Genomic DNA, 16,544 nt, shown 5'->3' on the forward strand with positions numbered 1-16,544 from the left:
GGTACGATCACTGAGAAGTGTTCCTGGAGGTGATTACTAGGATTGGGTTCAAAGAGCCATTCTGTACATGCTCAGAGATTCATCCTGGGTGCCTTGTGCTTCTTAGTCAATAAAGAATGCTTTGCAAGGAAAAAGGGCTGTTGCTTTTGAATGCGCAGAGGAGGAATCCCAGCTCATGAATTTGGCTTTGGCGGTCAGGCAGGCAGGCAGGCACCAAATGCTATGTTTGTTGTGTGTGTGTGTGTGTGTGTGTGTGTTTGTTATACACATATTCTGCCTGATACATCATTCTCCTTCTCAATCTTATCCTTACAATCCTGTGAGCTAGATTAGAGCGAGTGTCAGTGACTGGGCCAAATGCACCCAGTGAGCTTTTAGACGGAGTGGCTACTGAGAACTAGGTTCAGTTTAGTTCAGTTCATGTCGCCCACAACTTTTCCTGAGTTAATCCTGAGCCCTGAGGGCCAGCTAACAGTTAGGTCTTGCAACACGTAGACATGGACTTTGGTTTGAGGTGGAAGAACACCAAGAACCTTTTTCTGAATCTATTTCAATCAAAACCAAAATAGCATTGTGAAGTCCAAAGGGCATTGCAGAGGATCTCTGAGATTGGAACACATGGGAAAAAACAGTCTCCTTGGTATGTTGGGTTGAAGCCTGGAAGCGTTCAAATATAAGTTTAAGAACTAGATATATAATACAAAGTCCTCCAACCTGGTGCCCTCCAGATGTATCAGACTATTTCCATCATTCCCAAGAAGGACCCCCATGTTTGGGAATGGAAACTAGCACATCTGGAAAGCACCAGGCTGGGGAAACCTGGGATAATCTTTCTCTATTTGTCCTATTCCCTCTGGGGCAACCAAAGAAGAGAATCATGCTAAGGGAAACCTACTCACATGAATAAACCCTTAACCTGCAAAAGCCAAGAGTCAGCCCATTCGGCTTCAGGGGGTGTTTGCTTTGCTTCTTCTAAAGAATGCAGCCCCATGCAGCCACTGTCCTTCTAGTTTGGAAGAAAGATCTAACCACCACTATGCATGGAAGAGAAACTGGGCAGTTGAGAGGAAACGTCTTAAAAGAGAAGGGAAGTAAAAGAAAGCATCAGCGTACCTTGCTACTTTCTTGCTTGAGAGCCTCTTATTTGGACTGTGGAATGAACAACAGGAAAACTAAGTCAGGAAAACTGACACCAAAGAGCAAAAGTGAAACAGGAAACAAGCGACGACAGAATAACAGAGGCATATCCTTTACAATTCACAGAACAGCACAACACACAAAACACCCCACGCATGCATTGCACCCACCCATGTTGAAACCAGGCACAGGCAAGAAAGAGTTCACACATCTTAATGTCCAACCTAGCAATTGGCCATCTGTGGCGTATACAGAACTTCCACAGCTCCGTCAGGGCCTGGGCACCCTTCTCTCTCTGCCTCCATTCACCAGGCCAGTGCTGAAAACAGATCCCCTGGCTAAGAATAAAACCTGGGGTTGGTGGGACTTGGGCTTGGCTACCAGCTTGTGCTATATTTGAACTAGGAGCCAGCCTTGCGGAGAGAGCCTGTTTGAGCACAAGCTCGTAACTCAGCACAGGTGCCACAGAATAAAAGGCTACGAGAGGAAGGGCAGGGCATTTGCACACACCTCAGTCTGCCATGACGGGCCTCTCTGAGTTGGCATTCTCAGCAGGACCTCTGCTCAAGGGCAGGGGGCAACAGACAGGAGGTGGTGTAACAGTGGTGGGCGAGAGGAGACAAGGGAACCCCAGAACAGGTGTGCCTCATCTCAAAGAAAAGGGCTTCCAGGCCAAACAGGGCATCCCCTACAGATCCACAGAACCACACTACTGTGTTATTTTTAACACACAGTGCCTGCATCATATACACAACGCTTTGCAGCGACACACATGCTAAGCAGACTGGTTCTTCCTTGCCCCAGGTTTGCAGCAGAGGGGAGGGAGAGGCATGCGCAAGCAGGACAGCAACAGGCTCACCCTGTTCTGCCAATGCATAGACAGGGCATCAACAGGCAGGGCTGGCCACAGCTCCCCACGTGGCAGCAGAATGCATGGAGCATGAAGCCGCCCCAGGAGAAAAGAAGTGGGAGTGGGAGACACTGGGGAAAGGATGGCGCTGACAGGAAAATGTGTTGCTCCTAAATCCAGGTCCCTGTACAGGGGGAGCTTCCCACTTGTCTGTGCAAATATCTCATGAAAAGCACTTTGATAACACCATGCCAAGATCATGCTAATCACGTGCACCAGCCCTGAGTTGATCTGAACATTCTTCTTTCAGGCATGGGAAGGCCAAGCTCCCAACAGAACCGCATATTCCAGGCTTTCTCAGTGACACCACTGAGACCGGGAGGTCATAGACGGCTCATTTCCCAGCACAACCTACTTCTTACTCTGGGCTTTGTCCATGAAGATTTCTGTTTCTGTTCAAGGCAGGAACTGCCTCGGGCAAGAATGTCAGGAACAGAAAGGACGCCTCCCAACCCCTGATGAACAGAAACTGGATTTTGTCCTAGGTGACTGATTGTCATTTCTGTGTTGGGGGGCGGGGGAGATGTGCATCTGTGGTGTGGATGTGTGCATTTGTGTAAGAGGGGGACAGGTATAGTACTTGAAGACTAATTCATTTCAATCATGGCCAAGTAAAATGATCACTTTGCAATGGCAGCTTTTGCTTCAAGAAATGCAAATCATGGTTGCACATTTTAAACCCGATTTTTTTACCATTCCTTAATCCAGAAACAAGACGATCTGCAACTAAAGCCCTCCCGCAAAACAAACTGTCCGATTTTCGTGATAAGCATCATCATGAGATTTAGCATGCTTACTATCCATGATTTGCAGGATTGCGAACAACTACATTCAGTGTGCTACAGATGGTTGTCCAGTTTCCTCACAGCCTCCAAGGCAGACTTCTCCAAGCAGACTTCCAGATATTTCAGCTGGGAATTTTGGAACTTGTAACCCAATATATCTGAAAGGCACCATGCTGTGGAAGGGTGCACTAAAGCAAAGGAAGCCTTCCATTTGGTGGAGAGTGTGGTATTCTTTAACGTAAATCTGCTGAATTCAGACAATTGGATAAGCCACACTCAAGGGTTGAATATGAGTTGCAAATGAAATATACATTATAAGGATGTTCGAATATAGCTGTGCTGAGCAGGTTAACCCATGAAGAGAACCCCTGGTTTGTGAATTGTGGGCTGTTTACCATGGGAGATGCTCTTAGTTTAGGGGTGCTCCTTGAGTCATTTTTTGTCACTTGAGGGCCAGGTGGCCTCAGTGGCATGGAGTGCTTTTATCAGCTTCAGCTGGTGGCCCAGCTATGTCCCTTTCTGGACAGGCATAGCTTCATTTCAGTACTCCTCACTCCAGTAATCCCTCAACTATATTACTACCATACACTGTAATCTACTTAGAGGGTCCTCAGGCCAATAAAGCAGAATATAAGTTTAATGATAATAAATGCTCTAAATGAGGCTGTCCTTGAAAATGATTGAGAAGCTGCCGGTTGTGCAGAATGCAGCAGCCAGATACATAATACTAGTCCTGGCTCACTTACATTGGCTGCCTAAATGTTCCCAAACTCAAGGCATTACGTGTAACCTATAAAGTTCTACATGGCTTGGGACCGTAATATCTGATGGAGTACCTCCCCCAGCTGCAAATTATCCATACACTGCAACCAAGATCTGCCTCTGATTTCTACCTGTGAGGTAGGCTTGGTTGGTGGCAAGGAGAAGGGCCTTTTCACTGGCAGCCCCCCCCCCCCCCCGCACACAAATTTCGGAACAAGCTCTGCACTGAAGCCTGTCTCGCACCAAGTCGACTAACTCTTTAGCGCCAGGTTAAGACTGCCATCTACGACAAGGCATTTGATTAGTTTCAGTAATGCACTGGGGCTTTACGGAAGCTTCCTAAAAGGTCTTGTGAGTCAATCTGTGCAAACTACTGAAACTTTTTAAATTTGGTTTTTACCCTTTGTATTGTTATCTGTATTTCATACTGAACTTTATGTACCATTGCAAACCGCTCAGAAAACATTGGCTATTGCACAGCATAGAAATATAATTAATAACAACAACCACCCATGGTTCAACTATCATCCATGATTCAGTGACAAGTATAGGTTATCATGTTGCCTGAACCAGTCACCACATTTACAGTCCTTTCAGGACAACCCACCCCAGCAGCCTGAGGCACGGACTCGCTCTGTCTTCATGGTATGGCCTGCCCTGATACCAGAGCACATGCATGGCAGGCAAAGCGCCAGGTTCAGTGCATGCCTCAGCCACAGCGTAGGAAAGACCCGCGTAAAGCCTCGGGGAGCGAGGCCAGTCTGCGCAAGTGTTGTAATGAGATGCTCTGTAATCAGCACTCTGCCTCAGTGCAAGGCTGCAGTCCTACACAGCCACTCCTCCCAGGGACAAAATCACCGCTCCACCGAACACAGAAAAGCCTGCTTAAGAGCAGGTGTTCACAGGATTCAGTGTAAGGGGCTCCCTATGTTGGCAAGGTGGCCTTTGCCAGCCTGGTATCCTCCAGGTGTTTTTGGAGTATATCTCCCAGCAGTCCTCACTGCTAGTCATACTGGCTGGTGACAGTGGGGGTTGCAGTCCAATGCATCTGCAGGATACCAAACTGGGGAAGGCTGTGCTAAGGCTTCACTTCTCCGGCTTCCCTTATCTCCTTCTTCACACACATGTGCCTGCTATTCTCCACTCCTCCGATCTATTCTCAAGTCTCCACTGCGCCTTCCACTGCTTGCCTGTTGGTTCTGTTCTGCAAGCCAGCAAGACTCAGTTCCTGAACCATCAGAGTCCTCTCCATCTCTTTCACCAGCCAGCTGCTGCCTTCTTTTGACCCAGCCTAGCAGAGAAGCCAGAGTGGGACTCAGTGGGTGCCACTCGTGCTTCACACAACAGCTGCGCATGCAGAGAGAATTCACGGTACAGCAGAAAAACACGTACACACAAAAGGAAGGAGAACCCCTGACAGCATATTTGCTGTGGCCCCCAATACATTTGCGCAAACTTCGAGGCTTTGAAGAGTTTAAGGATGTTCTCACAAGCAACGTTAACTTACTACTGCCTTCAGCGTTTTTTAAAAAGAGGGTCAACAGAGATCCACAAGACATACTAGGAGCAGTCAATGAGCACGTCTTTTATAAAAGATGCACTCTTAGGAAAGTGATTTCATCTCCCATGCAAGAAAGTTGTGGATTTGATAGTGACAGAAAGGGGGAAAAGAACCGGCAAATACATGATGCACAAGTGCCATCCACTGACTCAAGCATTGCTTGTGAAAACCACCTGCCTCCCGTGGTAAATGTCCCACATCCCAATTGACACGAACAAGGACTGCTGAGGTTTGCTCAAGCCCATCTTAGTCAGTAAGGCAGAAATCAGATGCAAACCAGGGACTGCCTGATCTGCAGCTCAGCCTTAGCAAGCCACAGCAGGGGCCAGAGCCCTTCTGTCGTGCAAGGAACAGTGAACGTACAGGCTTGACAAAAGAAGAGTCTCCTTCCTTCCTAGGACAGATACAACATGCACTTAAAGAAGAGGGCCGTGCCTAAAATTGGTTACCTATTCATTTCAAGATCATTTAGGCGAGCAGAAAGGTCCTCGAGGCGGTTGATTTGCTTGTGGCACTGGGTACAGTAAAACTCAAACGCCTCGTCAGTGAAAATGCTGTGCAGTTTTGCAGCAAGTGGGTTTGCGCTAGAGAAATCACAAGTGTCATTCTTAAAAAACAGATGAAGAATAGTACAGGCCAAGTCTCAATTCTACCTGTAGGTTCCAGAAGTTTCAAAACAGAACATGCATCCTCCCAAATAGCCAGGTTTTGAGGCCATGTGGTAGTTGTTGTTTTTAAGAGATGGGCCAATTCAAGAAGTTTCAGAACCAACCTTCTATCTGGGATTTTTGAGGACACAATTCACTGCCTTTTCCCAGTACAGCCAGGATACGCAATTTATGGCCCCTCCAGAAGTTCTGACCTACAGCTCCCTTCAACCATAGTCTATGCAAATAGGATTTGCAGGCCAAAATATCTGAATAGTCAAGAGTTACCTAGCCCTAAAATATGAGTGGTAACAGATACCAGATGGGGATAATGGAAATTGTAGGCCAACATTTCTGGAGGACACCAAGTTGGGGAAGGCTGTCCTTAGTCTATGCTAGCTGTCTTTTTTGAGGAAACTCAAAAATTAGCTTATAGAATCGAAAGGGTAGTAAAAATCACTATTAAAGATGAAATGAATTCATTTAGCATTGCATCACCTCTTCTGAGCAGCCCAAGGGCCAAAATCTGTTTCCAAAAAGATGTTTGAGGGACGTACTCCAGGGAAGGTGGGATCAAAAATGCCAGCATATTTTTTCTTTAAAATACTTAATGTCAGTAACTGAACTTTGGGGACGGCTTTTCAGCACTGCAGAATTAGGATGGGGAAAGCAAGTACACACAAGCCAGGAAACTGCCACTGGATTGGTGGATGGTGACAGAGGTGGAATCAAGGAAAGAGGATGGGATAGCTGGGAACTCCAGAGGGCCAAATTTGGACCCAAGAGGATTGGATTTGGCTCCCATACCTTGATTTAGCCCACATTACGCAGCAGCTTTGTATACTCTGAATGAAATCTAGGATGCTAAAGGGGATAGCTGGACGTGCTTTTTGGGGGAGAGCACCCACAACTCTTTGAAACCATGCCTGCTAGCTGCCAAGGCATAACCTTGACCATGCTTCCTGCTGGTTCCTGAGCAGGGGATACATACAACCGTTTAGATACACAAAGGCCAGTCAAAGGCTGCCAGTCTCCTTTTGGGAAGGCATGCCCCATCTTGTCCTCAATGGGGTGCAGGAGGTTCAAAGCAGGTACAATGTCTGAGAAATAACAACCAGGGAGGAATCCTGGATCCTCCTTGCACAGCTACAGCGAAAACCATCTTCCCAGTGGATAAGGGACCCCACCCACAGCATGAACAGATGGGTACTGGACAGGAGACACAACTTAGGGTTCAAAGCAGACACCCAGCATGAAGAAGGTTTCTGCTGCAGTCCCTGGCATCTCCAGTTGAATGGGCAAGGTAGCAACTGATGACAAAGACCTCTGCGAGGTCCTTTTGCTGTCAAGAGCAAGTAACCTAGGTTCAGATGGACAAGCCATCTGTTCCTCTAAAAGGTAGCTTCCTACATACGGAAAACGGGTTTCACCTCTGGAAACCCACCTGCAGAAGCACCAAATGTGCTTCCACACAGTTGCTGGGAATGGCAGATGACACTTTCGGTAAGAATTGAGAGTGAGGATTTACTGTTTGAAAATTCATGCATCTTTGACACACTTCTGGAAGCCACGAGGTCTAATCAGAGAAAGAAGTTAATAGTGAAAACAGTGACAAAGAGGTTAAACACATACACAAGTGCACACACAGTGAGCAGGCAAGAACAAGGTTACATTCACAGATGCCTGTAAAGAAAGTCAATTGCATCACCACCGTTCATACTGCACTGCTGAGTCACTAGGTCCTGGGAGGGAAGGCCAGTGCTGAGCGTCCACTGGGATGAGAAGGGGGTAATTACAAGCCAGAGCCATACAGGGGCTTCCGGTCCAACAGGAGCTTAGCACGTCACCTGCTACAATAATTTTAGTACCAGGCTACTGATTTCTCTAAGTGCTCACTATCAGCTATGTCCAACCCCAGTGCCCTCCAGATGTGCTGAACAGCAATGCTCGTAACATTGGGCACTGTTGTCCAGCACGTCCGGAGTGCACCTGGTTCAAGAGGGCTGACCTTTTTCCATGTTTTCCATCTTAACAGTTTGCTTTCTGGTAAGGAAAAAGAAGAGAGAAATGGCAAGCAAAGTTACAAATGGAAGGTGAGCTCTATTGCCCATACAATGCTGTGCTTGTAGGATAAAAACCGTCTGAAAGCACCCTGGGCATTTCTCCAGCTCCCCCAAAAGTGAACGGAGAGGACATACCTTTCTTCGAGAACTGGAGTATTTTTAACATTGTGCTCTAGTAAAAGGTTCAACAGTTGTTTGTGCTCCACTAAGGAGGGTGCTGCGGTCAGGAGTGGGTGGGAGAGAGGAGGGGGAGAACTCTCACACAAAGGAAACGCTCTTTTCAACCACAAAAAGGGAGGTGCGTAACAGCGTGCATCACGGATGCCTTGGACATCACCACGAGCCCTGCGTATGCGTGCCAGATAGGAGCACAAGCGGATCTGAAGTCCTGTAAAAGCAGGGCTTCGTGTGACCCCAGCCCCACCACGCCAGCCGGGTGTGCAGGATTTGCCTACAGCATGACAGGCCGGGACGGGCAGGACAAGCTGCTCCAGCTCAGGGGGACTCAAGCTTAAGCAGCACTGCGCTCCACAGATCCTGGAGGAGTAGCGGCCTGCTCCAGTCGTGAGGCATTACCCTTTACAAGGTAACCCGAGTAAGCAAGAACACCCGTTACCAAAACTGACCTGGAAGCAAAAGTGCAGAACATTTGCAGACTTGGGGGCTGCATGTGACACTGGCTCAGGGACTGCATCTAAGTGCACCTGCCAAACACACTCCTTCCCAATGGTCCCAGCACAGATGGCCTTTTCTGCACTGATAACAGCAGAAGGGAACAAGTGATCTGAGCAGAGAATACGGGGAGCTGCCACCGCAACGGCAGGGTCAGGGCCCCACAGCAACACTGCCGTTTAAAAGACACAGGTTCCGCCAGGGCAAGAGTGGCTGCTGGGCATTTATTTCCGACCACCTGCACCTGAGGACACTTCATCTCCCAGCTTTTCTCCTATGACTTCCTTCGCATATACGAATGTATTTTAAAACACCCAGAAGCCTGAAAAGAGCACCTGTGCTCACTAGCACGCTGGCTGGGAATGACAGAGCGGTGGTCCAACACACCCAGGGTGGCCATAGCGCCACTTTTAAAGAGGACAGTTCTCTGTATAAAAAAAATATTTCAGTGGCTGTCCAGTCCAAGTCCAGTAAAAAGTTATACAGAACCACCAAAAAGAAGAGCTGGGCCTTGAAGAATGTTCAAGAAGAATAGCTTACCCAGTTTGCATCTGGACAGTGAGTGGACAGGTCAACCTCTTCTCTGCTATAGTGAGATCTCTTGTATCTCTATTTAAATTCTAATTATTTCCTCTACATTTGTACCTATGTACACTGACATGTGCAAAAACTATGCAAATCGCTGGGGTTTTTGTCTTTTGCGGGGGTGATCCATAAATGGCCACCCCAAACCCATCTGGAAAGAACAAAGCTGTGGAAATACTAGTCTAGATGCAAAATGGTCTAGATGTACTCCTGCAGAACAATCAACCCCTGGAAATACTTTTGGACTGGAAAGGTAGCACTTGGCAACCGGAAACTCCCCCTTCCCTGTTCACTCAGCAGGACTGGCTCACAAACAACCTGCTAATGGCCATTTAAGCAGCATATTGTCAGAGTCCCACCTTGGTATCCTTTCAGCAACACCCCCTCTGGCCAGCTGGCTCTTTGTGTGTGACCTTCTGCAGGGCCATATTGATGCCACCCCAAGGCGAAGGCACAAAGGCCATGGTTTGCATTGAAACTGTCACACCCTTTGCCAAAAATGTGCTTGGACCACCCTGGTGCACACAGTGAAACCAGCTGGCCACTTACCAGCTATTTAGGATGCATCAGCCTTGCCCAAACTGGTACCGTCCAGGTGTGACGAACAACTCCCACAATCCTCAGCCAACACAGTCAGTGACTGAGAAGTCCCACACAGCTGCAGGGCACGGGGTAGGCAAGGCTGATTTACCTGGGCACCTCCTACAGTATCAGGAGTGCTCAAGACCAAGGACGTGGAGTAAAAATAGGCACGATGGAACAAGCATGCCTCAAACAGGCTTTACGTTTCCGGTTGGCCGAATGCAAATCCACACATGCAAGAGTGGCCGGGAGAATTGCCAGGAACTATCCCCCCGCCCCGGCTTCAGCACAGCGGAGTGCCAAAAAGCCTTCTCAACACCTGCTAGAGCCTGAGTGAGGAGGCAGCCCAGGGCCAGGTCACCCCCGACAGCAAAACGGAAGTGGTGAGACAATGCGGGGGGGGGGGGGGGGGGAAGACCCGTGGAAGCAACTGTCCATCACTTCGCTCATTCTTCGTTGGCTAGGGCCACACTGCTGAAAGCAACAGATTGCACACTGCGGTCCAACTATGCACTGGCATCTCCCAGAATGGCTCGCTATCCACTGGACTCTCCACAGGGCTGGTCCCAGGAGGGCCTTCAGGCAGCCACTTCCGAGTGCTAAGAATCCAAAAGAGTCAGGCAGCAGTTCCATTATTCCCTGCTTAGCCTATTTTCTTTGGCTCGAAAAGGAGGACAGGAACAGCAGAGGGGAAATATGGGAGGTGCTGCAAACGGAAGGTGGTGGCAGCTGGACCCCCGCCCACAAAACTCCGTGGCTGAGTCAGGACAACTGCGTTTTAAAAGCCTCATTCGGAAGCACCTTCTGCCTAAGAGGTACCTCTTTGAACTCCACAGCTACAGGCCACCGGGAGAAAGATGCTGGGAAGACCATCTCATCCCATCAAGGTCTGCCTGCACGGAATTGTGTGCATGCAGCCCAGGGGAAGTGTTCGGCCTCACCCCATCCTCCCACCCCGTGCAACAGAGGTAGGCTACCAGTGCGCTTCTATGTGCCTCTAATCCAGGGCAGCCCCCATGGCTGGCTGGGGATGACAGGAGGTGGACTCCGAGGTACTTGGGAAGGGCCTGCCTCGAAGAGAGTTCTCCAATGGCTGCCCCTTTGGCACCTGCTCAGCAGCTGCCTTCCAGAGTTCCCTCTGCTGCAGGGCAGGGGAGAAGACGGGAGAGGCAGCCGGCCCACTGAGACAACAATGCAGCTGAGAAAAGCACAAGTCCAACCCCACACAGACAGATAGACGTACAATTCTTTTTTTACCTGGGAGAAAGGAAAGACGAACTGTTGAAGCCGCTCTCACCGTTGCACAAGCCGTCTGAGAAGAGGTCTATCTCATTCCCTTCCCCGTAGTCCTCGAAGTGCTCCTCTCCACTAATGACTGTGACGATGGAGTGACCGTTGACATCCGAGGTCAAGGACAGGTCATGAGGGTGAGGGCTGTGGGAGGAATGTGAGAACTAAGGTGACAGGAGGAAGGCCAAGAGGCAGGGCTGCACCCACCGCTCCCAACAGGCGACCACCACACACCGCCCTGAAGCGTGGCAGGGCAGGACTGGATGGGGACTGCCGCTGCATGTTGCGGTGTGGGAGCTCCACCACGTACGATGTAGGATCCAGAGCCACTTGGTACTCAAGCTACAAGATCCTGCAGGTGGGAGCTGCTCCACCGTTTTACAGGTGTCCGACAAAGAGAGCAATAGCTTCATGAGGTTCTTCATGAGGCTGCTCAAGAAACATCTCCGAAGTGGAAAGGACTAGACCTCTGTGGTAGGACACCTGCTCCACCCACCCTCCGACATCTCCAGTGAGAAGAGGTGAGATGAAACACCTCTGTCTGAGCCTTCTACACAGCCCGTGCCAACTGAGGGTTCACCAGGAGCAGTCAATTCCAGGCTGCCAAGATGCACTTTGTTTTATATCAGAACCACAGAGGGCCACCAACCAGAGTGGGCTGCAAAGTGAGACAGAACAAAGACACCTTGAAGAAAGTCCTGCCAGGTGTCTGCTCCAACACAAAACCAATGCAGCTGGGCAACAGCGGGATGTTCTGCTATCTTGTCAAGGGCACGCTTTTGCATTTTACTTTAGAGAAGTGTGTCCACTCAGGATGCAGCCGTACAACCCTGAACCTAGAGGAAGTAAATATTTTCGGTTGCACAGCCAGTCCATGACTTAAACCGCAGCTGCATTCAGAGCTCCTTAATCCTATTACAGGTCCAGAAACTGCCACTGACACGGGCTCCCAGCACTTCCACACAGACAGGCGTCCGTCTCTCCTGTGTCACAAAAGCAGGAGCATGGACATGGCCCCCAGCTAGAAAAGGCTGATCTGGGTGCTAGATCACTTATTTCGAGCATTAACATACTGCTCCATAGTTCACTATGGAGATTTCAGAGCAGTACCTAATAAAAGAAAAAAGAAAAAAAACAGAGACAAAAATAAAATAATATGCCAAAAACAGAATCCATAAAACTATGGCTAGTTAGCTGGGGAAGGCTTCTGTTTTTCGTGCTCAGCCCACAGATCCCCAGCCGAGGTCACCAGAGAATCTTGGCACATGTGAATTCTCAGTCTGGAAAACTAGAATAAAAAGCTCACCTGCCTTATAGGGGAATCGGAAGGGCAAAAAGAGTCAAGTTCTCAACAGCACTATGGCAGCTTCCCCCTTTTGACTACAACTGTGATTGCCGGCCATGCTGGCTGAGATGCTGGGTGCCTCGGTGGCACTTTGAGGAGGGAGACTATACCCCAGATTTGGAAGAGAGCTTCTTCCAGAAATTTCCAGATCAGATCAGAACTGGAAAACCTGCACCTCTCCAACATAATCTCCCAAACCTCAGAGCACAGAGCCTTCCCTATTTCAAAATAACAGGAAATCCAGTGATATCAGCAATTCTAGGGATACAAATGTATGCATTATCTTTGTGTTGACAGACAGAATAGACTTGCTATCCTGTCGGAAACAAAGACTGTGGCTGTTTTCCAGCATCCCCCAGCCCTTTAAGTGCTGATGAAAAAGCCCAGAGGAGCACAGAATGGTAAAGAGGAGGCAAACAGTGCTCCAAAGAACTGGAGAGATGAAAAGCCACCAGACGCTCCCCCCACGTATCATCAGTTGCGAGGGATCTGAAGCGCTCCATTTTGCAATGTGTGTCTGGAGCACGTGTGTTCCAGCCAAGCTACTTGTGTGGAGCGGCTCCATTTGCAGCTCATGGTGTACACGTTAAGGAGCTATCCCAAGATTCATGTTGCCTTCCCAAAATGGCACTCAGCTGGATTAGTGCTGTGAAATGACGCGATCAGACGTGATCTGAGCGCCCGAACAATTGCTGCCTTCAAGTCAAATGCTTCTTGGGGATGCACAATTGTCTGTGGAATTTCTGTATTACCATTTAGAGAGAGCTTTCTCTGAGCTTTTATTTTTGGTTCAGAAAAGCTCGACCTAGGTAAGTTGTTGCACCAGGTGTGTGAGCCAAAGTGGAGAGAGAGAGTTCCCAAGGACTCTTTTAGCAAGGACATCCCACCATAAAAAGAGCTTTGGCTGTTGGGTGGTATAGGAATTAATAATAACAATAACAATAACAGAATGGGGAGGCAGGGTGCAGAAAAGCCAGGCCTCCCCCGCCTGAAACCTCCAGGTTTGATGGACAACGCCAAGCATCCCCAAGCACGTTGGCTGTGAATGATGGGAGCTGCAGTTCAACACATCTGCAAGACTTCAGCTGGGTAAGGCTAACATAAGCAGAGATAATCAGGAGTGTCTGGATGTCAACAAGCGGAAGACCTGGCCATGAGCAAAAGCAAAAGGAGGAAGGAGGTGGTCAAGGCTGAGGGGTTGGAGAAGGAAATATTGGAAAGAAAATAGATCTCAAAATCGAGCAAGGCCCAAAGCTCTTTTGTCAGGAGGCCAATTCAAGTCAAAGTCAAAGCAAGGCCAGTTACAACGGAAGCCCCATGTCTCTTCCCAAGTGCAATCCATTTGTTGGAGAGAAAAGGGTGAACTTTGGGTGGGCTTTGTTTACCCTGGCAGACAGGGGTCTCCTACGGGGGTCCCTGTTGCTCCTCAAACTCTGGCACAGAAGCTTATGTGGAAAGGGGTTCTTGAAAAACAGGAGGTGGTTATTCTATCCTGGCTTGGCCAGTTCTGGGCAAACGCCTTCCCAACTCCCACTTCCTCCCTGTGGATGGTGTTTTCTGGGCTCGGAGCCCAGCTCAGGGGAACTTACTCCTCTTAAGCTGCCCTACAGCTATTTAAAAGGCACCCTAAAATAAATTAATATGCAATATAAACTAATCAAAGATACTAGCTGAGGAGGATCAGCAGCAAGAGGAAGGAAACCCCAAGTTTCCTTTTCACGTCTGTTCACAGTCTCCCTGCTACAGCCAGGACTTATGCTGGACACCATCTCATTTATGCACAGAGGCCAACAAAATGCACGACCGCCAGGGCGCCTCAGCGCACACAGATCACAGATCGGGGGGCTTGCTGGGTTCTGCTTTTTCCAAAAACCTTGCAAGCTCCTTAGTGACCTCTCTAAACCCAGGCTGCCACTTGGGGTTTTCCTTTTTTCTTTTAAGGAGAGAAGGGCTCCGTTCTTCCAAACAGAAAGCAATGTAGGGGAGTCCCACCTGCCAGCCAATGACCAAGAAAACAGCACAGCTCCCCTTTTAGATTTTCACATTTTTATCAAACAGCATCTCAACTTTAGTTGGGGGAGCTCAGGGAAGCAGGCACAGGACCACATCACTCTGTCCTTATGCATCCGAAGGATGGCAACACGTGAGTTGGTTACAGCTGAGCAGGGAAATGGAACCAGGGTCTCCCAGATCTGTGGTCTGCTCTCATTTCCCACAGCTGCAGAAGTCCAGGGGAGCCCTTCTCCCAAAGAACAGCAGCAGCAGAAGTGAACAGGTATGATGTACCTATCACTGCACTTCCGCTTGGGGAAAGCTTTGCCTGTTGATTTCTGCCCACTGCTCAGATATTGGAGGCACAAGAATTCTAGGTTTGCTGCTGTTGTTGTATATATTGTTATCATTTTCTTCTTTTTGAAGGTAGCCTATATAAACCGCCAAATAAAAAGTGCTTTAGGCAGCCTTATAAATAAGCCCACAAAAAGTTACTATCCTACAAGAATATTAACAAGTTGTTGGGAAGCGGCAGAGGAGGAGCAGAAAACTGCAGGGTGCTGCCTTGCTCCTCCACTGCCCACCTTGCTCACCTGCACTGAATTCCTGGCCACCCTTTGGCAATCAGCTGAGTCCTTAAATACAAGGAGCTGCCTCTGCCAAAAAGTATTCCCAGATCTTTCTAACTTTGATGACCAGAAGCACCATTTTGATGTTTCTGTTGCCCACAAACAAGATCTGGCTTCTTGCAGAAAGTGAAGGGTGCCCTCAGGAAGCAAGCAAAGGAAATACACTGAACATGCCCTGGTTGAACAAAGCAATTCCAGAGCAGCAGGATGGGATGCTGTCCTCTCTAGAACACAGGCTGCAGCACAGGGGTGATGAGCAGAGGTCCAAATCCAATTCTGGAGAAGTTCTAAGGAGCTGCATTCTCAGGAAGGATCAGACCAAAGGCAAAGTGGGCTGAGCCAAAATACCCAAGCCACCAGCACATGGGAGCACAAAGCTGCTACTGCCAAGCGAAGCACCTCAGCCTTTGAGAATGGGTAAAAAGAAATTGCATAAAAGCCGGGAAAGCACCAAAAGAGAGGCAGTCAGAGCCAAAGGGAGGATGGCTGGCGTCTGAAGCAGCCCAGTGGACTACACTGGGCACCCGGGCAGGAAGGACCGCATACACCGGCCTGAAGTTCCGCACCCCTGTGGTGTCTCTTCTTCTTTCCCCCTTCACTCCCACAGACACATTCTTGATGGTTAAGACTTACAGAAATGCCCTGTTCCTATTCCCTTGCTGGCTGTTCGCAAGGACTGGAGGTGCGGGAGCACCAAAAGACGACTCAGTTGCTCCCTTCATCCTAATCTCAGCTTTCACGCTCAAACCCAGCAGCCCCCCACCCCACCCTCAAGGAATGGCATTTGTACCTACAGGCAGGAGAGTCCGAGACATTGCGCCATGCTCCCAGAAGGCCGGGCAGAACGGACACAGGCTGGCATACTGGCTAATTCTCTCTGGGAAAGGGGCCTCTAATGGCCTTGCAGCTCAGAAGCTGATTACAGACTGCAGGTTACCAACTGCCAAGCCTGGCTCTTCGCAGCAAGGAAGGGGTGGCGGCAGGCTAATCCCATTCTGCAACCCCTGGCATGTCTTAATCTGCAGGGCCTCCAGAGAGAGACACTCTTTCAGTCCCGCTTTGCATCAGAGCCTTCTCCAGCTCCTTGAGTGGTGGAGGGAGCCCCCCCCCCAAAAAAAAGAAAGAAGCCCTTTCAGAGGTTAAGGGTTGGAAACAAAAGGCTGAGGTGTGGGAAAGAAGGGAAGCTTTGCCTAATCTGAACAAGCTCAAAGGCCTGGCTCGCCTTGCAGATTGATCAGGTTCAAACACAGTGTTTGCACCCAAAGTGGAGGATCGGGACGGCATCTCTATTTCCGCAAACATGGCCTCCTGTGCCTCTTATTGGAATCCAGCATATCTGGAGGGCACCATGTTGGAAGAAGGTACGGATGATTGTACAATATGAATTCGTGACAAGGAAGTGTCCATTCTGCCCACAAGAAGCTGTAGCTGAGTCTCAAGTCACTCTTAGTAACAGGAGGGAGCCATCATGGGCCACAGCAGAACCATCAGAGGGGCTGCAACACGATGGCTGCATAAAGATCCTGCACGTAGGGAAGCGCAGGTTCAGTCCCTGACCAAGTATCAAGACTGGGCAACTGCATG

At 49.1% G+C, this 16,544-nt stretch overlaps 1 protein-coding gene across 7 annotated transcripts in view; it reads right to left on the reverse strand.

Moving 5' to 3' along the window:
* The window catches only part of RAB11FIP3 (RAB11 family interacting protein 3), a 121,489-nt gene that overhangs the window by 27,338 nt on the left and 77,607 nt on the right, over nt 1-16,544 (reverse strand). For 5 of the 7 annotated variants that reach the window (XM_044433583.1, XM_044433582.1, XM_044433587.1 and 2 more), the window contains 2 exons: nt 10,962-11,138; nt 1,114-1,149 (listed from right to left, as the gene is read on the reverse strand). In XM_044433583.1, the coding sequence (XP_044289518.1) occupies nt 1,114-1,149; nt 10,962-11,138 (213 nt within the window). Of the gene's footprint in view, nt 1-1,113; nt 1,150-5,604; nt 5,740-10,961; nt 11,139-16,544 lie in introns of all 7 variants that reach the window. The other 2 variants (XM_044433588.1, XM_044433584.1) reach the window with 2 other exon arrangements.

The sequence above is a fragment of the Varanus komodoensis genome, unplaced genomic scaffold (assembly GCF_004798865.1).
Source record: "Varanus komodoensis strain SLA01 unplaced genomic scaffold, ASM479886v1 scaffold26, whole genome shotgun sequence".
NCBI lineage: Eukaryota > Metazoa > Chordata > Lepidosauria > Squamata > Varanidae > Varanus > Varanus komodoensis.